This window comes from Dipodomys merriami, unplaced genomic scaffold (assembly GCF_024711535.1).
Source record: "Dipodomys merriami isolate MVZ:Mamm:240054 unplaced genomic scaffold, mDipMer1.0.p SCAF_62, whole genome shotgun sequence".
NCBI classification, from domain to species: domain Eukaryota; kingdom Metazoa; phylum Chordata; class Mammalia; order Rodentia; family Heteromyidae; genus Dipodomys; species Dipodomys merriami.
The window spans coordinates 1,859,676-1,881,253 of NW_027206202.1; the positions used below are offsets into that span (position 1 = coordinate 1,859,676).

Genomic DNA, 21,578 nt, shown 5'->3' on the forward strand with positions numbered 1-21,578 from the left:
CAGTGATCCTCATAAAATTAACTTCCAACTATCTAGGAATTTAGAAACCTGATCTCCTTCCTATATGCACCTTTGCTTGGTTTTTCCAAAACCAAGCCCTGGTGGGATATATAACTCAGTAATAAACTACTGAGCATTTACAAGACTAGGTTCACCCCTAGAACGGTTAGAACCCCCCCCCCAAACCTGTCTCTAGTACTCAACTTTCAAAAATTTAGAAACTCAGAGTCTTTAATCCCAGCTGTTAGGGAAGTGGGTACTTTGGCTAGTGGCCAGTCTGGGAAAAAAAAGATCCCCTGCCCCCATTTCAATAAGCTGGACCTGATGGTAGTCAAAAATAGACCCTACCTGGAAAAACAAAGCTGGGGCAGGTCAAGTTCACTTAAGAAGCTGGGCAAAGGAGCTACCTCTCAGGAGGCTAAGATCTGAGGATCATAGTTTTTTGTTGGTTTTTTCTGGTCATGGGGCCTCAACTCTGGCCTGCGCAATGTGCTTCAGCTCTTCACCTCAAGGCTAGCGCTCTACCACTTGAACCACAGTGCCACTTCTGGCTTTTTCTGCTTATGTGGTGTTGAGGAATCGAACCCAGGGCCTCATGCATGCACGGCAAGTACTCTACCACTAAGCCAACTTCCCAGCTCTCCCCCCCCTTTTTTTTTGTGGGTCGTGGGGTTTGAATTCTGGCCTTGGGTAGTGTTCCTCTGCTCTTCAGCTTACACACTACCACTTAAGCCATAGCCACCACTTCTGTTTTTCTAGTGGTTTATTGGAGATGAGTCTCATGGAGTTTCCTGCCGGGGCTGGCTTTGAACCATGATCCTCAGATCTCAGCCTCCTGAGTAGCTAGGATTACAGGCATGAGCCACTAGCGCCCAGCTAGATCATGGTTTGAAGCCAATCCAGGCAGAAGTCCATGAGACTTATCTGTGTGGCTCAACTGGTAGAGCAGCCAGTCTTGAGTGGAAAAAGCCAAGCAAAGGCACCAGGCCCTGAGTCCAAGCCTCAGTACCAGCACACAAAAAATTCTAGTTACTACAAAGAAAATGCAAAGAATATTGCAAAAGGGAACATTAGTGCAAATGCACGAAAACTGGATTGCTTGAAGGTCACAGGTAAACATTTGAAGGTATATGGTTTACTCTGCCTACAAGATACTAGGGAATGTGACTTAGTGGTAGAGTGCTTGCCTAGCAAACCCTGGGTTCTGTTCCTCAGTACTACATAAACAAAACCAGAAGTGGTTCTGTGGCTCAAGTGGTAGAGCACTAGCATTGAGCAGAGAGAGGCTCAGTGACAGAGCCCGAGCCTTGAGTTCAAGCCCCAGGACTGGCAAAAATCAAAGATACTAGGGAAGAAGAGGACTTGTGATAGGACAGTTTGGAGGGTGTTTCTGCCTTCATTTTATAACAAGCTGATATCCAGAAACCTGGGAATGGGGAGGTGGGGGCACAGGACACTGGAGCTACGAACAGTTTTCCTGGGTTCAAATCTCAAGCCTCTGACCTAGTGTCCTCCTTAGGAAGAAAGACATTTTCAGGCCAAAGCAAGCGGCGCAGGAGTGTGGCGTGCGAGGGGCTGCGCTGATGCAGGCGCAGGCACGGGGCGGGACGGGCGGGCTCCTGGTTAGGTGCTCAGGCTGGCCTCTCACCCTGTAAGTGCTGGGGCTGCAGGCGTGCACCACCACGCCCAGCCTGAGCGGCCTAACGCCGCAGCTCCTCCAGGATGAAGATCGGGCTGCTAGGTCTTCACTGAACAAATGCTTATGAATGCCTACAGCAATGGCCCTCGTAAACCCTGCTGCTGCCATGGTGGGCCTGCAGTGGGGGGGATGGAGGGGGAGGAGGCGACAAGACCCCCAGGACCCGCCTCCCGCGCTGTCCCCAGACTGAACCGTCCGTGGTGAGTCTGGAGGACTAACGGTCTGGGCAGAGGCGACTTCCGGTTCCTTGCACCTCCCCCTCCCCTCCCCCATTCTCCGCCCAGAGAGCGATTGGAAGGGCGCGGCGAGGGCGGGGACGTGTGTATGACGTCACGTCCGGCTCACGGCGGAACTGGCCTCCCTTTGCTTCCGCGGCGGGGCCGGAAGTAGAAGCGGCTGTGGCGGCGGCCCAAAGCGGAGGGAAGGAGGGAGGCAGGAAGCCGGAGAGCCCGAGCCGGGGTCGCAGCGGCGCGGTAAGAGTCGGAGAGCCCTCCAGGCCACCGTCGTCAGCGCGGGGTCGCGGGGTTCGACGGGAGTTAGCGGGGCCTGCGGCCTGGGCGGTGGGACGCTGGGGGTCCCGGCGCCGATGTGAGGGGAGGCCGGGGTGGGGGGCGCCGGGTCAGCCCCAGAATCCAGTCGCCCCCCCCCCCCCCGCGCCCCGTGCGTACACTCTGACCCGCGAGCTCGTCTTCGCCTTCCGCAGGAGACCCCTGTGCGGCGCGGAGGGGGCGGCGGCCCCGACTCTGACCCGCGCCGGGGGGAGAGCGGTGGGCCATGGCGGAGATCAGCGACCTGGACCGGCAGATCGAGCAGCTGCGGCGCTGCGAGCTCATCAAGGAGAGCGAAGTCAAGGCCCTCTGTGCTAAGGCCAGGTGAGCCCGGCGGGCTCGGGGCCGGGGGGGGGGGGGGCTCGGTGCGGGGCCATGCCCAGCGGAGGACTTGGGGGTTTGTCCCATTCTGGAAGCGTCCCCCAGAGGAGCCAGGCTAGGACCGCCAGCCTCGAGGGACAGTTTTATGTGCCGGAGAAAAAGCAAACAAGGATAATAACACTTCGAAAAGTAGTAGAGGGGGTGTTGCCAGTGGAGTAAAAGTTGTAGAAAGTTTTAAGAAAGTCAGGGAGGGTCCCAGCCTCCATCTGTCGAGGCCAACGGGGAAGACTTCTTGGAGCAGCCTGGAAGACTAAGGTGATACATGAGCTATGGTCGGCAAGAATAAACGCCACAGGCTAGAATGTCACAGACCTCGTGGGTTATAAAATTCTCTTACTGCCTTCAGCAACGCTTAAAGAGAGGTAGGTGGTTTGTCCCCATTTCAGAAGTGAAGACTCATTGTTCAGTTACTTCAAAGTGAAGCTAGTTTTTTGGGTCTTGACCTTTTCTCAGTCCCTGCTGCACCAAGATGGATTTGGATTACTGGTTTATTTTGGTGTGAGAGAGCATAAGAAATTAGTAGCACATAAGGCACAAGTAGTAGAATTAAGCTTGATGTAGAGAAAGGCCTGACTCAAAAGAGTTTAATGGGAATTAGCAGGAAGTAATGGTTAAGGGTCCAGGTATAAGAATAAGAGGGCCTTCCTTTAGGTCGTCTGGGTTGTCTCTGCCTCCTGTTGTGGTGATAGTGAGGTGTGTTGGACTTTATAGGTAAAGAAGAGGCCATTGTGTAAGGTAGTTGTAAAGATTCATTCAGTGGGTTGTGCTTGAGGTGAATTTAGCAGTGTTTGGTAGCATCAGTGCTGACAATGAGCCGGTGTAGTTGACTATGTGCAAAGACGATGGTATATAAAGAGATGAAGCAATCGGAAACTTCTAAGAGAAGGTGGGCCTAGAAGGCTGGAGATAATCTGCTGGCTGACGGGGATACAACTGAGGAAGGGCCTTCCCAGCATGGCACAGTGGGAGTGGAAGCCTGAGACTTGGGCAATAGTTGAAGAGACAAATGACCTGTCCCTTGTAGAGAACTATAGTGGCTTCTACTAGGCTGGTGAACTGTAAGAGAAGAGGTAGAGAACGAGTAGCCATGCCCCATACAAGTTTTCTCCACTGCCACCCCTAGTCCTGTGAGGTTGGAATCATTTTGCTGTGTTGAGCTTTAGAGACTTAAGGACTTGACCCAGGTCATCCTGTGAGGAAGTAGCTGAGCTGGGTTCTGAATCTGTGTCCCGAGGCTCTTTGTGTGACTCTGCCCCTCAGAGACACTCTGAAGCCAGTCAGGGCTGAATTTGATTAACAAGCTATGTCCCTTTAAAAATACCCGACTTGGGGCTGGGAAGGTGGCTCAGTGGTAGAGCACTTGCCTTGCATACTCGAGGCCCTGGGTTCGATTCCTCAGCACCACATAAGAAAAAAGCCGGAAGTGGCGCTGTGGCTCAAGTGGTGCAGTGCAACCTTGAGCTGAAGAGCTGAGGGACAGCGCCCAGGCCCAGAGTTCAGGCCCCACGACCGGACCCAAAAATAAAAATAAAAATACTGGACTGATGGGGCTGGGAAGTTGGCTCAAGTGGTAGAGCGCTAGCCTTGAGCTGAAGAGCTGAGGCACAGCGCCCAGGCCCAGAGTTCAGGCCCCACAACTTGACCCCCTCCCCCCCCCAAAAAAAAAAAATACCGGACTGAGGCAGTGCGCAGTGGATCACATCTATAATTCCAGCTACCCAGAAGGTGGAGATGCAGAGGATCGTGGTTCTATGCCAGCCCAGGCAAAAAAAAAAAGTAAGGGCCTCCATGTCATTCAATAAACCAGGTGTGGTGGTGAATGCCTGTCATCTCAGCTACTGGGGAGACTATGTGTAGGAGCATCATGGTCTGAAGCTGTCCCAGGAAACACATGAGACCCTACCTGAAAAGTAACTAAGCTAAAAAAGGGCTGAGGGAAGGCCTCAAAAGTTAGAGTGCCTGCCCAGCAATCGCAAGGCTCTGAGTTTAAACCCCAGTATCACAAAGAAAGCTGGGGGCGGGGACAGGCAAGAGTAAGCAACTAGCTGAGCTCTTGTGTTTTGAAAGGCAGGAAAAATCACCCTGACCAGACCAGCTTGTGGGAAGTTTTCGTTGTCCTCGCTCCTTTAGCACTAATTTGTATTTAGGAACTTACACTGATTGCTGACTTGTATTGTTCTTCCCTCCCTCTTCCCCTAAGTCTAATCTTCCTGTCCCTCACTGGCTTGTGCCAGTGTGGTGGAGATGCTGGGCAATGCTTGCATAGCATCTTGGAGTTGCAGATTTTGATAGGAGTGCAAGGAAACAAGGAGCTGTGAAGGGACTGGGCAGAGGGAGTCCTGCCCTGGGGAGAAGTGACTAAACTGAGACCTGAGTTGGCCACTGTTTTCCCAGTCTCAGTCTGAAAGGAGAACAACTCCAGCACTTAGCCATGGCCTGTTGGGGACCCAGCAGAAGCTCTGACTGAAGCTGGCACTAGTGGCACACACCTATAATTGTAGGTACTCAGGAGACTGAGATCTGAGGGGGAAGGTCTTTAGCTTGACAAATACAAGAGATTCTTAATCTCCAATTAACTAGCAAAAAAACTGGAGTTTGGAACTGTGGCTTGAGTGGTAGAGCTCCAGTTGTGAGCAAAAAAAGACATGTAAGAGCCCAAGACCCTAAGTTCAAGGCCCTCCGCCCCCCAAGAAGAGCCCAGAGTAGGGGCTGGGAAGTTGGCTCAGTGGTAGAGTGCTTGCCTTGCATGCCTGAAGCCCTGGGTTTGATTCCTCAGCACCACATAAGCAAAAAGAAAAAAGCCGGAAGTGGCGCTGTGGCTCAAGTGGTAGAGCGCTAGCCTTGAGCTGAAGAGCTGAGGGACAGTGCCCAGGCCCAGAGTTCAGGCCCCATGACCGGACCCCCCCAAAAAGGAAAAGCCCAGAGTATACATAGATTACATCAAACCCTGCGGACCACAAGGCCTCCAGTGTCTGTGCTGAAATTGCTCCTATTTAAAATTATTAAGGGGCTGGGAATGGGGCTTAGTGGTAGAGTGCTTGCCTAGCCTGTATGAAGCCCTCAGTTCGATTCCTCAGTACCACATACACAGAAAAAAGCCAAAGTGGTGCTATGGCTCAAGTAGTAGAGTGCTAGCTTTGAGCGAAAAGAAACTCAGGGACCATGCTCAAGCCCTGAGTTCAAGCCCCAGGACTAGAAAAAAAAAAATAAATATAATAAACACAATGAGCTTTTGAATCTTGTCTTCAGTTTGAATCTTAGCTTTGCCACCATTAGGAGTATGGCCCTGCTAGTCCCTTGACCTGTGAGTTTCTGAAATCATGAGGCTCAAATGAGATTCTGTGTATCCAGGTATAGGCCAGCACATGGGCGGGCACGTCTTGACAGGTGTGTTAGTTGAAGTAAAAGCACTGCAAGGGACAGAGCCAAGATTGGAGTCTAAGCTGCCTTCTCAGACCATGCTGGGCCCTTCCTTGCACTGAGTGGGTTTGCATAGAAGGCCCTACGTGTGACCTTACGGGGTTTCAGGTTTTGAGTCGGTCTGCAGAAGAGTGTCAGGAAACTGGGCTCTCAGATTCTCATTTAGCTACTCCCCAACTTTGTGGACTTAGTCTGGCAACTTTTCTTCAAACTGATTTCTGTACATCTGATGGGAGTGACAAGAGCCTCTCCAAACTGGACATTGGTGGCCCACACTTAAAATCTTAGCTATGGCCCTGGGTTCGATTCCTCAGCACCACAGAAGCAGAAAAGGCCGGAAGTGGCACAGTGGCTCAAGTGGTAGAGTTCTAGCCCTTGAGCTGAAGAGTTGAGGGACAGCACCCAGGCCCAGCGTTCAGGCCCCCATGACCAATGAAAAAGACCAAAAAAGCAAAACAACAACAAAATAAAATCCTAGCTGCTCAGGAGGCTGAGCCTGGGCAGGAAAATCCACAAGGTCTTTATCTCCCCAATAAACCACCAAAAAGAGGAGCTGTGGCTCAAGAAGTAGAATGGTAGCCTTGAGCAGAAAAGGCTTAGGAACAGCGCCCAGGCCATAAGTTCAATCCCCAGGATCAATACTTGAAAACAAACAAAAAACCATCAGGAAGGTCACTTAAGCAATTGCTATGGAATGGCATTCCCCACCAGACTCTATGTGGGGGTGGGAGAGCCCATGTGCTGTGTGGCATCTCAGACCACTGCCAGAACCTCTTCTTTTTCCCAGAGAGCTGAGGCACACTACCTTTGTTGAGGGACAGCTGAACTGCTGTTTGCTGAGCTCAAGGACTTATGGCCTAGTGGGAAGAGCTTGGCCTCCCCCAGCAGAGTAGCTGGATAATAAATGAGAACTGGCGGCCTCTCTCCTGAAGCCAAAGCAGCAGTCTAATAGGCACCCATATCTTCCCTGCCCTGGGACTTACTGAGGCCCTGCATCTGAAGACGGTTGCTCAGTGGTGTGTGTCCACGCGCAGGTCTCCCTACTGTCCTGGCACAGTGTGTGGGCTCCCACATTCACCCATGTGCTTATCATTGGACACAACTTGGCCTCTTTTTTTTTGGGGGGGGGGTCCGGTCGTGGGACCTGAACTCTAGGCCTGGGCGCTGTCCCTCAGCTCTTCAGCTCAAGACTAGCGCTGTACCTCTTGAGCCACAGTGCCACTTCCAGATTTTTTTCTTTTTACTTATGTGGTGCTGAGGAATCGAACCCAGGGCCTCAGGCATGCAAGGCAAGTGCTCTACCACTGAGCCACCTTCCCAGCCCCATTGGCCATCTTGTAACTGACAGTGATTTTTGTCTGTGCTCCATATCATAAGGGGAATCTGGAAATCCTTCCTGCCTCTAAACAGGAGCTGGCAACATAGGATCAGGCATCTCTTTGATGGATGCACTCCAGCCCTTGTGTTTGGACAGTCTGCTCAGTGGTTGGTTGGTAGAGAGTCAAGGAACAGTCAGGGAATGCTTGAAGGGAACAGGGGCTCTGTTGTGGAGGTGAGCAGCTGGGGTCAAAGCTGGAAGCCTGTTTGGAAGACCTTGAACTGAGGCCAGGGTGCAGTGGAAGGGCGTGGAGGGCTGTAGTCAGCAGACCCTAGTGAAATCAGCCACTTCATTCTTGTCCCCTGGAAGTTTAGGGACCACTTCATGTTCTCCCCCCTGCCAAAAAAGTCAGGAATTGGGCTGGGCCAGCTGTGGTGACCCTGGTCTTCTATTTCCAGAGAGATCTTGGTAGAGGAGAGCAACGTGCAGAGGGTAGACTCGCCGGTCACAGTGAGTATGCTGCCCCTGCTTGGCCTCTTGGGCACGCTTAGTGGGTCTACAAGGCCACTTCTCATTACTGAGAGCCCAGAAAGCCCTGTGTCGTGTCCTAAACCCTTCCTGCCATCTTCCCTCCCATCTGAGATCAAGGTTTAAAGCCAACCTGGTCAGACAAGAGACTCAACTCCACTTACCAAAAAGCCAGAGGTGTGGCTCAAGTGATAGATCACCAGCTCTGAGTAGAAAAAGCTGAGCACAAGACCTGGGAATAAGGCCTCAGTTCTAGTTCCAGTACTGGCTGAGGATGGAGCTCATTGGCAGCATTTGTTTGCCTAATGTATATAAGGCCCAGGGTTCCGTCTTGCATATCACAAAAGAAGAGAGGTAATGATGAACTGTTCACCTGGCTCAAGTGTTAGAGTAGCTAACCAATAAGTAAAAGGCCTGGAATTCAAACTCTAGTAACTGCCAAAACAAAAAACAAAACTGGACACTGGTGTCTCATACCTATAGTCCTAGCTACTAAAGAGGCTGAGATTAAGGTTGAAGTTCCAGGCCAGCCCAGTCAAATTAAAGTTTGCAGGAGCCTAACTCAACACAGAAGTCTTAAGTGTGATGGTGTGCACATGCCATTCCGTGACCTCAGGCTCTCATGGAAAAATGAGACCCAAGTTCAGAAATAATCAGAGTGAAAAAGGCTGAGCCATAACTCAGGTAGTATAGCTCCTGCCTAATCAAGCACAAAACACACCCTGAGAACAAATTCCAGTACTACCAGAAAAGAAGTAGGAATTTTATTAGGAGGAAACTTGGTTGGGGGCAGAAGGACTCTTAACTTGGTGAGTGGTTCTAGTCACATGTCTCAGTGGCTTTGTCAGTAACTTTATGCTGGGGATTTGAGGGGAGTTGAGAGAGGGGCCAAGTTGTCAGAGCTGTGGGTCTCTGGAAACTTAATACTGCTCTTGCTCAGAGCAGTTAACACTCGCTGTGGGGGGACATGGGGCGGGGGGGGGGGGGAGGGCAGGGAATGGTAGTTTGGGACTTGAGACAAGTGGTGAAAGTGTTTACATTCTCAAGTTTCTTATGTTAGACCCTGGGGACAAAAGGACTGTCCCTTTGTTCACTCTGAGTGTCAGACTTTCTTCCTTTGCAGGTGTGTGGCGACATCCACGGGCAGTTCTATGACCTGAAGGAGCTGTTTAGAGTGAGTGGGGAAGCAGCTGGGAACGGGCTCTGGGGCGGCCAGGGGTCAAGCCCCACGGGCTGAGCGGAACTCCTGCTTTGCTGTATGCAGGGCTCAGAAGTCGATGGGCCTTGGGCAAAAGATTGGCCTGGACTGGATGAGACCTGGTCATTGTGTTGGGAGGGTTGGGGTGGGGGGATGGGGGGTAGATGGTTCAGGTCCAAACAAAACCAACTCCCTCTGTCTAGGTGGGTGGCGATGTCCCTGAGACCAACTACCTCTTCATGGGGGACTTTGTGGACCGTGGTTTCTACAGTGTCGAAACTTTCCTCCTGCTGCTGGCACTCAAGGTGGGAACGAGTGGCCACCTCAGTGCCCTGCCTGCTTCCTCCCAGCCCTGTCCCTGTCTGTCCACTTGCCACGCCCGCAGCGGGGCAGTCCAAGAGGTCTTGACCTCTAATAAGGCCATCCAACCGGCCTTGGGGGGATGACACCAGCCGGGCACAGTGCCTGGGTGGGAACAGAGGCTCTGTGGTCGGGAGGTGGCCGCTGGGCCACAGGATCCATTGGTGCGAGGTGATTGGAGCCTGAGGGCCTCAGGTGTGTGTGTAGACTTGGCTTGGGATCTGAAGTTTGAAAGACAAGCCACTGTGTTTGTAGCTGGGGGGCTTGGGTGTCCGTCCTGTGGGGGGGATGCAGCACAATTTAGGTAAGAGATGGCACAGGTGTGGGCCAGGACGGTGGTGGTGACCGCGAAGATGAAGGACGTGTGGACTTAGGGAGGAGACAGGTGGAGGGCCGGGCTGCAGCCAGCCCTGGTGTTGGTGTTCCGCCGCTGCTAGGTTCGTTATCCTGACCGCATCACCCTCATCCGAGGCAACCACGAGAGCCGCCAGATCACGCAGGTCTATGGTTTCTACGACGAGTGTCTGCGCAAGTACGGCTCGGTGACCGTGTGGCGCTACTGCACTGAGATCTTCGACTACCTCAGCCTGTCGGCCATCATCGATGGCAAGGTAGGCTGGCTCCTCGGGATCGGAGAGCGAGGGCGCTCCTGGCCGACACCTCCCTTCCCTCTGGTATTTGTCTCCCTTCTAGATCTTCTGTGTGCATGGGGGCCTTTCCCCCTCCATCCAGACCCTGGACCAGATCCGGACAATTGACCGAAAACAAGAGGTACCCCATGACGGGCCCATGTGTGACCTCCTGTGGTCCGACCCTGAAGGTGAGGCTGGGCAGGTGGGTTCCCTTGGCCAGGCTGCTCCGCGCTTAGCTTGGCCAGGCAGACTAAAGCAAGTGCCTGAAAGGCCAGTTAGACGGGGGAGGAGCGGGACAAAGCAAAGCCACACTTGCCGCATCCTCCGCCTGCCTGCTGGACCTGTAGAGAACCGGCAGCATGGGGGGCGAGTGCGGGGACCGAGCGGTAGAAGCATGCGTACTGAGGCCGAGGGCTGGCGGGGCCGGGGTTCCTGGCTCCCTCAGTCGGAAGGGTCTTCAGAACCTCATAGCACTAGCTTCAGAGGCCAGGCCCCCAAAAGGGTCGCTCCCTGAAGACCCCCTCATTTTGTAGGATTCCCTGCCAGCAGGGGACAGAGCTGAGATGTAAAATCAGCTCCACTCCATCCTGCCACTCCAAGATGGCCTTAGCATGGCTGCTGTTTGGCTGGGTCCCTCCTGGCCCACGCCTGCCATTCCCAGCCTGGCCTTTGTGAGCCTCCCTGATGGAGGAACAAGGTGGTGTGTGTCCCTGTGAGCAGGCAGACCCCACCCCGGGCCTTCTGGGTGGAGCTCACCTGCCTTGCCATTTGCCATCCGCTCTCCACAACCCCGTAGAGCCTCTGGTCCATAGAACAGGGTGGTCCCCTCCGGGGCAGCGGGCGAGCAGAGATCTTGAGCCCCGCCCCCCTCCCCCCATCCTTGCCTTGCACCTCAGATACCACAGGCTGGGGTGTGAGCCCCCGGGGGGCCGGCTACCTGTTTGGCAGTGATGTGGTGGCCCAGTTCAACGCAGCCAACGACATTGACATGATCTGCCGTGCCCACCAACTGGTGATGGAAGGTTACAAGTGGCACTTCAACGAGACCGTGCTCACTGTGTGGTCCGCACCCAACTACTGCTACCGGTGAGCTGGCGGAGCCACGTGATCGGGGCGGGCGCAGGGAAGGGGATCTGAGTCGGCCCCTAACCGTTGCCCCTGTGTCCAGCTGTGGGAACGTGGCAGCCATCTTGGAGCTGGATGAACATCTCCAGAAAGATTTCATCATCTTTGAGGCCGCTCCCCAGGAAACACGGGGCATCCCTTCCAAGAAGCCCGTGGCTGACTACTTCCTGTGACCCCTCGGCTTGCTTCTCAGCCTCTCTGGCCCTTGGACCACTGTGACTGCCCTCTCCTCAGTTGGAGGCTGGGCGTGGAGGGGCTCCCAGCTCTGCTCTCCCCAGGGTGAGGACTTTATCGGGAGAGATTGGAGCCTCGGCCCCAGGCTCCCTTCTCCTTTCTCCCCACTCAAACCATGAAGTTTTCAGTCTTTTTTTTTTTTCTTTTTTTTTGTTTGTTTTTAGATAAAAGTTTTGAGAAAAAAAGAAAAAAATTCTAATAAAAGAAGAAAAATAAATGGTTTGGGGGTTTGTGTCAGGCTTGCGTAGGGAGTGGAGGAGCCGGCCTGGGACATGGGGTACGTGCTTCAGTCTAGACTGCTAGGAAGTCTGGGTGCTCACCCAGAGCCTTCGTGTCCCCCGCCCAGCAAAATCGCTCCCAGAGGGGCCTACCCAGTGCCAGATAGCCATGGGAGACAACCCGCATCCGGAGACCTCTCCACCCCTATTTTTCTGAAGAGAAAACCCGTCAGAACAGATTGATTTCTGTGCGTAAAGCTAGACATGTGGAGAGTGAACATCCCAGGCCTGGCTTGGGTCTGTGACAGTCTTGACTCTACGTAGCCCCAGCGAGTCCCAGCACCATGAGCCCCATGGGTCCTGAGCACTGATGTCTTTCGAGTTTTATTAACAAAAATTACTCTGCTCCTGAGAACAAATTGGTGGCGGCTTGCCCCTGCGGCCAGGGGGGGCGGGGGGGGGGGGCTGCTGTCCCATTTGGCCAGGCCAGGCTCCATTCACACCAAGGTGAGAGCAGGGAAGGGGAAGCTGGCCCCAGCTGGATTCCAGCAGCTTCTCCTGGGCTTTGAAGCCAGAGGGGGTGGGAGTGAAGTCAAGGTGTGAAGTTGGGGGGGGGGGGAAGGCAGCCATTTGGCAGAGGGGGAGGAGGGCAGAAAGTTGAGGGGCTACTGGTTGGGGGAAGGGAAGCAGCGGAGGTAGATGGGGAAGATGCCACAGGGCTCTGCAGTGTCTCAGTACATTGGTTTAGAGCCCACATCCAGGAACCCTGAAGGTCCTGGGTAGGGGATGGAGAACGGCCCCCCTTGGAGGAAGTGTGGGGTAAAGGGTGCTGCTGGTGGAGCTGCCGCGTACCCTGATCCCCCCGGCCCAGGCTGCAGCTCCAGAAATGCAGCTGAGTAGGGGGCTGGGCGCCCGGAGTCCACAGCCTCAGGAAAGCTGGGGTTCCTGAAGTAGAGAGAGGTGTCAGAACGGGAGAGAAGCCCGCCCTGCCCAGAGCAGCCCACCCGTGCCCTCACCTGGCCGGTAGGTGGCTGGGGGCCCCGTGGAAAGCTGCGGGGTGGAGGACGTACGCCTCAGCACTGGGACCTCCACAGGGAGGCGCTGGGGCAGGAGCAGCTTCTCCGGGAGCTGGGACCTGCTCCGGGTCCGACTCCTGAATGTCCCCACCCAGTGTGGAGTCACAGGGACCCCCTGGAGTATCTGGGGGAGACAAAAGGGATACACTGGGCCAAGGAGGATCATGGGGCCAGGCCTCCGGGCACTCAGGACAGCACTCACCTCCGTTCCCGTAGGCCTCTGTGGCTGCTGGCTCTGTGCCCCGAAGTCTCCTCTTCACACGGGCGTCTCGCTCCCTGGGGAACAGTGATAGTGATGATGATGATGGTGATGATGATGGCACTAATAGTACTTACCAGGTGCCAAGCATGTCACCTTCCTGGTGTTACGTGTCATTTATTGTGCCCATTTTACAGATGAAGAAACTAAAGACCAGAGAATTCCCATGACAAGGAAGCACAGAGCTAAGCTTTAGGGCCCACTTGGAACTTTGCAGTGCTGTCCCTCTCCATGGAAACTGGGCAGTGGTGACATGGCCACTAGCACACCCAGTCTGATACTTGCGCTTTCCTCATCCCAGCCCCCAGCAGCAACCTTTCTGGAACTTTCCATCACCCTGCAGTTGCCCCACCCGTCCTTCTCAGCATAACTACCAGCATATGCCACTTTCAACATCTCTTCCTCTAGGATGACCTGGCCTCCTTCCTGATGTTTCTTACAGTCCCACATTTTATAAGCACCCCAAGAGCAGGGGGCCAGACTCTGGTGCCCAGTCCTTAGTAGTCCCTTACAGTCTGGCCTAAACTCCTTTCCCATCACCTTGTGACTTGCCGCCTGATGCCACCACACCCAGCATTGCCAAGGTCAAGTCCTGCCTCAGGGCCCTGCGTGTCACCTGGGCCCACAGCCTCCCTCCCCTTCCCATTCCCTCACGGCCTCAGAGAGGCCTTTGCAGACCTCTTATGACCTCTTATCTAATACTCCACTCTTTCTCTCCCCCTCCCTCCCTTTCCTGTTGGGGATGGAATAGTGCATTCCCACTGAGCCACACTCCAGCTCCACCCTCCTCCCTATCCTCCCCTGCTTTCTCTTCTCTCTGGAACTTAACATTCTAACCATTTGTTTCTCTCGTATACTTGCAATTCCATTCCATGAGGACGGTGATCTGAGCATTGACTGAATCAATGACTTAAAAAGATGTTTTTACTCTTCATTATTGTTCTTGACGCCCAGCACAGGGCCTGACCACATCAGGACTAATAAATGGTGAAGAAGAGTGCAGGAATGAGCAAGGTGTGGCTCAGGTTGGTAAAGTGCTTGCCTAATAAGCCCCAAGTCCCTGAGTTCAAACCCCAGTAACCACAGGAAAAAACAGATACCCACCTCTTGCAGTTTCTGCCGTTCTCCCGGAACCCTTTGGCAAAGGGATTGGCTGCAATCTTCAGTTGTGTGATCTGGGGACACACATCTGGGCTAAAGCTCCTTTGTGACCTAGGCAGAACCACCAGACCCCCACCCCACCCCCGCCCGACACTCACCCTTGGGTTCTGGTAGGCTGTCACAGAGATGAAAGTGGTCTCAGGGAAGCGGAAGGAGGCCACGCCCCCCCAGTGTTGGCTGCAAAGCTGGGCTGCCCGTACCAGGTGGATGCGGGGCTGATACTTGTGCATGGAATGCAAGATCAGCTGGAAGGGGAGAAATGCGGGTGACTCACTATTCTTAGTCTCAGCCTTAGCCTTTGTCCCAACATCACCCCCCCACCCCTATTCTGGGGTCCCAGTCTGAGCCTCACATGGCCATGGGGGTCCAGTGTGCTGTTGGTGAGTTTGACACGATGGAAGGACACCGGCTGCCGCATCCAGTGGGCCCCCGTGGCAGGGGAGTCGGGGTGAATGTACACACGATCCGGCAGCCGGGGCTCAGCCTTGCCGCTAGGCTCCCATCGCCGGCCCTGCCAGCGGTATCGAGCCCCGTCCACTGGAACCACATCCAGAAGGAACAGGTAGCGAGCCTCAGGGTCCAGGCCTGTGACGGACACTCGGCAAGCTGGAAACATGCGCCTGGCACCCGGGAAGAGGGGGAGAAGCCTGCAGCTACCCACTGCCAGAGGCAAGGCCGTTACCAGCAGGTGGCTTCCAGTGAGCGCTAGAGTTCTGCTACACAAAGTTCAAGGGAAGTAGAATTATACCCCAGAGGGAGTTGGGAGCTGGTGGCTCATGCCTGTCATCCTAACTACTCAGGAGGCTGATGTGAGGATCACAGTTTGAAACCAGCCTGGGTAGGAAAGTCCATGAGACTTATCAAATGGCAGAGCACTAGCCTTTGAACACAAAAGCAGCTCAAGGACCGTGCCCAGGCCCTGAGTTCAAGTTCCAAGAACATCACTAGCCCCATACCCCCAAACCAAAAATACCAAGAGTCTAGGAAGGTATCTCAAGCTTGATGGGGAAATAGGACAGATGGGTCAGGGGATCCTAAGCAAAGCCCACAGTCTTGACCCCAGCTCCTCTTGCAGAAGAGGTGCTATCTTGTCTTCCTAAAACCTTGCCAAGAAGCCTCCTACTTTCCACTCTGATCCCTTCACTTGGTCTCCACAACTGTTAGGCAAAATTGCTTAGGGAAAAAAAAAAAAGTCAGCCCTAAACCATAGCACAGGCCCTTAGATAGCTTGCCACCAGCCACACGCTGCTTCCTTGTCTCTAGGGTGTGCCTGGATCTTGTCACAAGCTGCCTCATACTTAAGTCACACACGCTTCTTGCTCCTGATCCTGGACAGATTTTCCGATGCTAGTCACTCGGCTGACCTTTGACCTCAGTCAGTCTGAATCTGACTCCAGCCACACACACTGATCACTGCCTGATCTAGGCCACACACTAACCTATAACCCAGCCAGACCTTCTGCTACAGGTCCAAAGTGATTCTCAATAGATTGGCTTCTAAACCCAGTCAGAGACCTCACAGACTGACAGTTGGCCCTTGCCACAGAATGATTCCCGATGCCATCCAGTGTCATCCTTGTCTAGGGCATCATCAGATTCAAAAGAGCTGCAGCTCCAAAGAAATCCCCAAACACGGCCCCAGAGCCCCCGAGAACTTTGCCTTTCACGAGACCCAGCTCAAACTGACTTGGCCATCCCTCACCTGCCGGCCTTGGTGATAATCATCTCTGTCCCCACAGCGCTGAATTCTTTCCACAGCTCCTGATTCTCCAGGCTCAGGCTGACCCCGGGGAGGGAGTGAAGGGCCTCTGGGGCTGGTGGGGCTGGCTCAGCACCCAGGGCTGGGGGCAGAAGGGGCAGAGGTGGGGGTGCAGCCAGGGTGCGTGGAGCAGCCTCAATCCCAGAGAGGAAGCAATCCATCTTGGGGGGGTCCAGATCTGGAGATGTTGGAAGAAGAAGAAATCAGCAGCTGGAAGCAGAGCCCCAATCCTCTACCCAGAAAGGGGACTCACTTCTCACCTGGGTAGCGATAGCCCTCTGCCAGGGCAGGTCCAAAACTGGGATCTGTCCCTGGCTGGGGAGGCCCCAGGCGGTAGCCTGTCCCCAAGGAGGGGTATAACTCTCGTGGATGGTACATGTTGTAGTCTCTTCTAGCCTCAGGGCACGTTGCTAGAGTCCCAGGGTGCTGAGAGGTGCCCCCTTTATAGCTCACAGCTCAGCCCCTTCCAGACCCGAGATCACAGCCCCTCCCCTCTTTGGGGCCCTGGAGGTGGGCTGGAGTGGAGACCCCTGGGGGCCTTGAAGGGGTCCAAGAAGGGGCCGGATACCTGGGTACCCTCCCCTCTCCTCTCCCCCCCCCCCCACCTCCCCGTGTGGCTTCATTAGCCCCGACCCCCTGCCCCCTCATTACATAATTAACTCCTCGGTCTGATTGATCCCTAGGGCTTGGACAGGGACGCAGTTTGGCCCTTCCGGCCAGCTGGTCTGGGTTCCCACGGCAGGAGCCTCGGCTAGCAATAAGCCTGAGGCGGGGCCTGGACCCTGAAACTGAAGCTGAGGCAGTCCTTGAAGACCCCAGAATTTTTGCCAGGTGACTCCCTATCACCACCCACAACACATTTCACTTGGAGGACTGGCCTAGGAGGGCAGGAGGAGGAGTACAGGGTTGGAAAGTCACGGCCTGAGCTAATTACTTGGGAGCACTGGGCAACATCAAGAAATCCGTAGCAAAAGACAGAACCCCGAGGTCCTCCTTGCTTTCCATTCCATAAACCCCCCACCCTCCGTCACGTCTCAAAAAGTTGAGGAATGAGTGAGCACAGCTCAAAAGTTCCTGACGTCTCACGCCGCAGGGTTGCTTAGAGGATCCAAGGGAACTACACTTCCCAGCAGGCCTCGCGCCAAAAGCGCGTAAGAAGGCCGGGAGCAGTTCGCGCTAGGATGACTGGGAGTTGTAGTTCGAAGAGGAGGTTAGGTTAAAATCAAGGCACGCCGGCCTGCTGATCGGGAACAGCCCCTAGGCGGCAGCCAAACACTAAAGCCAAAAAAAGCACAGACCAACAGCCGAGGTCAAGGCCTAGAGGGTCATTGTGAGCTTTGTGATCTCCACTGGCACTGGAAATGCACCAACTTGAGCTTAGGCTCAGAACAGGTCTATAGCTCAGGAGTCTAAATCCGAGTCTCCCCGTCCCCCGTTCCCCCTCCTTTCCTGGATTCCACGTGAGCCTGGGGCTGGTCTGCACTTCATTGTTTTATTATGTACAAACGCTACAGAACGAGGGGAACAGACACGCATGGGGTAAGAGGGGCCGATGGGAGTAGAAGGTCACAGGGCAGATAGTGCACTGGGGCCAAGACAGCAGCACACAGGCCATAACTATGGGGCAGGCGGGACAGGAAGGAAGGGGTTAAAAAAAACAAAACAAAACGAGATCCAAGCCAGCCAGATCACAGGAACGAACAGGGGTGGGGGGGTTGTCTTCCCCCTTCTGATTTCCCCCTCCCCCCCAAAGTCACAGTGCATGCAATAAAATATATGTACAGGAGCTGGATCCTTCCTGCCCTGCAGGAGCCCCGAGTGTCCAGAGCTCCCTTCCGCTGGAGGGAATCCAGTGGCGCCCCCTGGCGGCCAGGCCAGGCTGGCGCCACATGCGTCAGGAGCAGGGGTCAGTCCCAGCCGTTGTCTTTGATCATGTGGTTGAGTTCAATGATGTACTTCCCCTCTTTGTACTTCTGGCTGCTCTCAAAGGCCTGCTCCTGGAAAGGAGGGGAGGAGCCAGTCATCTCCTCGGCAAATGCTTTACCACCAGCCACAGGAGTGGGGGAGTATGACTGGACCCATTTTACTCAGGAGGAAACTGGCCCGGGGAAGCCAAGCAACCTGCCCACCGACATAGCTGGTAAATGGTAGGGCTGTTTCTCACTACCAGGGTGCAGTCAGAATTCTGAGTCACAACTACTTTTGGAGTACTAACAGCAGCTCCAAGGAGGACCTAGAAGAGCTCCTAGGGTTGCAACTAGTTGGTGGCCCTGTGAGCCATTTCAACCTACATGTGGTTTGGGGTGGGCAGCAGAGTTTAATATGAATAACTTTAGGTGGTTGAGCACTTGTATAGCAGGTACAAGGTCCTGGGATAGATCCCAGCACGTCAGACAGAAACAAAAGAAAACAACTAAATATTAAACAATCCTCATTTCTAGGTACGCATGCTCACTTCCATTTGCCAGTCTGCTTTCTCACCAGATACTATGATTCCTCTTTGACAAATCCAGTGTTTACTTGACTTTGCAAAGGTTAAGCATCTTTTGTTTTTATTTTGTGTGTGTGCCAGCATTGGGCTTAAACTCCGGGCTTGGACACTGTCCCCTCGCTTTTACCACTCAAAGCTGGTGCTGTACCACTTTGAGCTACCCCACGACTTCTGGCTTTTCTAGTAGTTAACTGGAGATCTGTCTCACAGACTTTCCTCATCTGGGCTGGTTACCGACCCTTGGTCCTTAGTTCTCAGCTTCCTGAAGAGGTAGGTTTACAAGTGTGAGCTACTAGTGTCCAACTAAGATGAAAAATTTTTAATCTCTGGATCTGGCCATCTCATTCTTTTACAGAGATTCTCAGAGAACCCAAGACACCTATCCAGAGACACAGAGCAAATCTGTGGCAGGGCAAGAGGTAAACTCAAGTCAGGTATCTCAGCCTGGGACATCCACCCCACCAAAAGACTCAGAGCAGGCCTCCCCCAATCCTTTGAAGATTCCCAAGAGCATATCTAATCTGATCTCCAGAAAGGTGTGGGGTGCCTCCTGGCGGCATTATCTTCCAATGCCAGATAAGGAAATGAGACTCAGTGTAGGGAAATCAGATCCTCCACCGCAGCTGAAGTAGGGAGAGGGTGGAAAAGGAGTCTAACTTCCATATTGCCAAAGAGGTCCAGGCAACTTCTCTGATTCTCTATGAATAACAGTATGAATAGTGACCCAGGGTTTGTTTTTGTTTTTAAAGTCAAAAGCCACAAACACGTTCTGTAATTCTAGCCCCCAGGAAGCTAAAGCAGGTGGATTGTGAGATCTAAGCCAGCCAGGGCTAGATAGTAAAACTTTGTATCAAAAAACAATTACAACAATAAACAAAATAAAACAAGAACAACAAAACAAAACATCAACAAGCCAAGCTGCTTGTTCTTGGGCAAGTGCCCTAATAACTCCAGGCCTCCTTCTCTTCTACGGAAAATAGATTCTACCATCAGCACAGTATACTGTCAACAGTAGTGCTTGCAACAGTGTTGGCAAGTAACTGTTCAGTGTGTGGTCTCTGCTTATACCTTGTCTCTAAAATAGGGGTGGAAGAAGTGAGTTAGGGAAAAAAAATCCTAAAAGCCCTTGTAGGCTGTGAGGGAAGAGGTCATGGTCAGGAGGTAAAGACAGTTTGGTTTGTCTGCACTGGCCCTACGCACTCTGAAAGGTTACAGAGACTGTAAGGAAGAGGCGATGTGAGGTCGAATCAAAGGCCGGCCTGGGCACCCAGATCACTGACTCACATATTTCCAGCCCAAAGTGGTCTTGCAGTTTTCACAGTGGATGTCAGCGACAGCATGGAGGCCTGTCAGCAGCACCCGCTCCTCGGCTGGCCCGCAGCCCACGTTTACCCTGTGGGGACATGGGACAGTCCCAGGGAGAGTTGCACCAGCACACAGCCCTCCCCTGCCAAACTGGCGTCCAAGCCGTGTGTCCTTAGCCTCCAAGAAAAGGGTGATCAATGGCTTCCTGTCTGAATTCCTGAACCATGGAACTCTGGGATTCTCAGCATGATTGGGGGGTGGGGGGGAAGGGGGTCACAGGCCACAAGAGGTCAGGGAAAAGAAAGACAGCAGACTAATACTCACACAGAATTGAAGAGGTAGGCGCGCCCCTGACTGCCCTGGAAGGACTAAAGGGAGGAAAGCCAAGAGGGGATCAGGACGGCTGATGGGGAGTTGCCAAGTAGCCCTTGTGGCCCCCATTCTCGCCTCGGCTGTGGCCTGGTTACCTTGGAGATGAGGTCGTCGTGGTTGGCCAGGTGAGCGCGGCAGTGGGCGCAGCTATACCTCCGATGGCAATCATCCAAGTAGGCCTGAAACGTCTTGGGCTTTGATATCCGCACCATGGCGGGGGCCAGGGGCAATGGCCCCACGCGGGGAGCGGCCCACGGGGAGCAGAGGGAGCCCAGTGCCTGCCAGGGAGGGAGGAGAGGGCGCCCGCCGTCAGGCCCCTCTGGACACACACACACACACACACACACACACACACACACACACACACACACACACACACACACACACACACACACACACACACACACACACACACACACACACACACACACACACACACACACACACACACACACACACACACACACGCTCAGACCCGTGGGGACCGTCACACTTGGCTACTCTCCTTTCCCCAGAGCCGGCAGTCTCACCAGGGACCAGAGTCGACTCGGTTTGGCCTCCGTAAGGAGGCCTCAGGTTGCATCAGTGGGGAAACTGAGGCCAGGAGGAGCTGCAGGTGAGTCACCCACCTGCTTCCGGTCTCAGCCTGGCTGATCGGGGCAGGTGAAGCTGGTTAAGGGGCTTGCGAGTGGATGGGCTGTCCGTCTCCAGTTGAGGGGGGTGGGGGGGGCTAGGCATCGCCGGTTCTTAGGACCCCATTCGTGCTGTGGGTGGGGCTATTTGGGGGGTTCACCTGGGGAGAGGGGTCCTCCACCTGGAGGCGGCCTCGCTGAAGGGTCAGCTAGGAAGGGGGGGAGGCTCTTACCTGGGCGCGCTAGGTCTCATCTCCGCCGAGGGAATCTTACCTGCGTCGCGGAGCCTTACCTGAGACCCCCCCCCCAGCTCACCTGGGGGTGCGGGGCTGGGGGGGGCGGGCGCCCGGGGAAGGGGGCTGTCCTCGCGGGCGGGGCGGGGGCCGACGCGCAGCCTCGACGGGGCGGGCCTCACCTCGCCTGGGCGCGCGGGGGTGCCCGGTCCGCGGGGTGGTGGCCTGGCCTGGGAGTGGGGGGCGCTCCTAGCGGGCGCCGTCCCCCCCGGCCCGGGTTCGCAGCCGCCTCGACTTGTTTACACCGAGACCAGCTGCTGCCGCGGCTGCGGCGGGAGGGGGAGGGGGCCGGCCTCCGGTCCCGGCGGCCGCCTGGGCCAATCGGCGTGCGGCATGCAAATGAGGGGGCGCGTCATAGGCCGGCCGGCGCAGGTCCCGTCTTTCCTCCCCTCCCTCCCTCTCCGGCCCCCCCCCCCCCCCCCCCGCCCCTCGCCTCCCGACACCCCCCAGCCCAGGCTCCCGCCGGCCCGGAAATGCGGCTGCGGCGCGCTCGCTCGCACGCTGCTGCCCGGAGGGGGCCAGGGTTTGAGGGTCTTGGCCCAGCGTGGGGTCAGGAGGAGGGTGGTGTC

General features: G+C 54.8%; 3 protein-coding genes across 3 annotated transcripts; 1 reads left to right on the forward strand and 2 right to left on the reverse strand.

Annotated features, from left to right (window-relative positions):
- The first annotated feature begins 2,076 nt into the window (after nt 1–2,076).
- LOC138815003 (serine/threonine-protein phosphatase 4 catalytic subunit) lies at nt 2,077–11,660 on the forward strand. Its single transcript, XM_070004204.1, has 9 exons — nt 2,077–2,172; nt 2,403–2,571; nt 7,825–7,876; nt 9,018–9,068; nt 9,296–9,397; nt 9,890–10,063; nt 10,146–10,272; nt 10,981–11,170; nt 11,253–11,660. Exons 2-9 carry the CDS (start codon nt 2,474–2,476, stop codon nt 11,380–11,382), a joined length of 924 nt encoding a protein of 307 aa, XP_069860305.1. The 5' UTR covers nt 2,077–2,172; nt 2,403–2,473; the 3' UTR covers nt 11,383–11,660.
- A 369-nt stretch (nt 11,661–12,029) lies between these two features.
- Nucleotides 12,030–16,294, reverse strand: LOC138814895 (T-box transcription factor TBX6). The gene is made up of 8 exons (XM_070003994.1): nt 16,177–16,294; nt 15,860–16,094; nt 14,510–14,777; nt 14,256–14,402; nt 14,101–14,171; nt 12,940–13,013; nt 12,678–12,861; nt 12,030–12,606 (listed from the first exon to the last, which is right to left on the reverse strand). The coding sequence occupies exons 1-8, from the start codon at nt 16,292–16,294 to the stop codon at nt 12,393–12,395; spliced, it is 1,311 nt and encodes a 436-aa protein (XP_069860095.1). The 3' UTR covers nt 12,030–12,392.
- A 1,095-nt stretch (nt 16,295–17,389) lies between these two features.
- On the reverse strand, nt 17,390–21,273 carry LOC138815004 (protein yippee-like 3). Its single transcript, XM_070004205.1, has 5 exons — nt 21,132–21,273; nt 20,180–20,362; nt 20,037–20,080; nt 19,692–19,800; nt 17,390–17,913 (listed from the first exon to the last, which is right to left on the reverse strand). The coding sequence occupies exons 2-5, from the start codon at nt 20,294–20,296 to the stop codon at nt 17,824–17,826; spliced, it is 360 nt and encodes a 119-aa protein (XP_069860306.1). The 5' UTR covers nt 20,297–20,362; nt 21,132–21,273; the 3' UTR covers nt 17,390–17,823.
- Nucleotides 21,274–21,578: the final 305 nt, after the last annotated feature.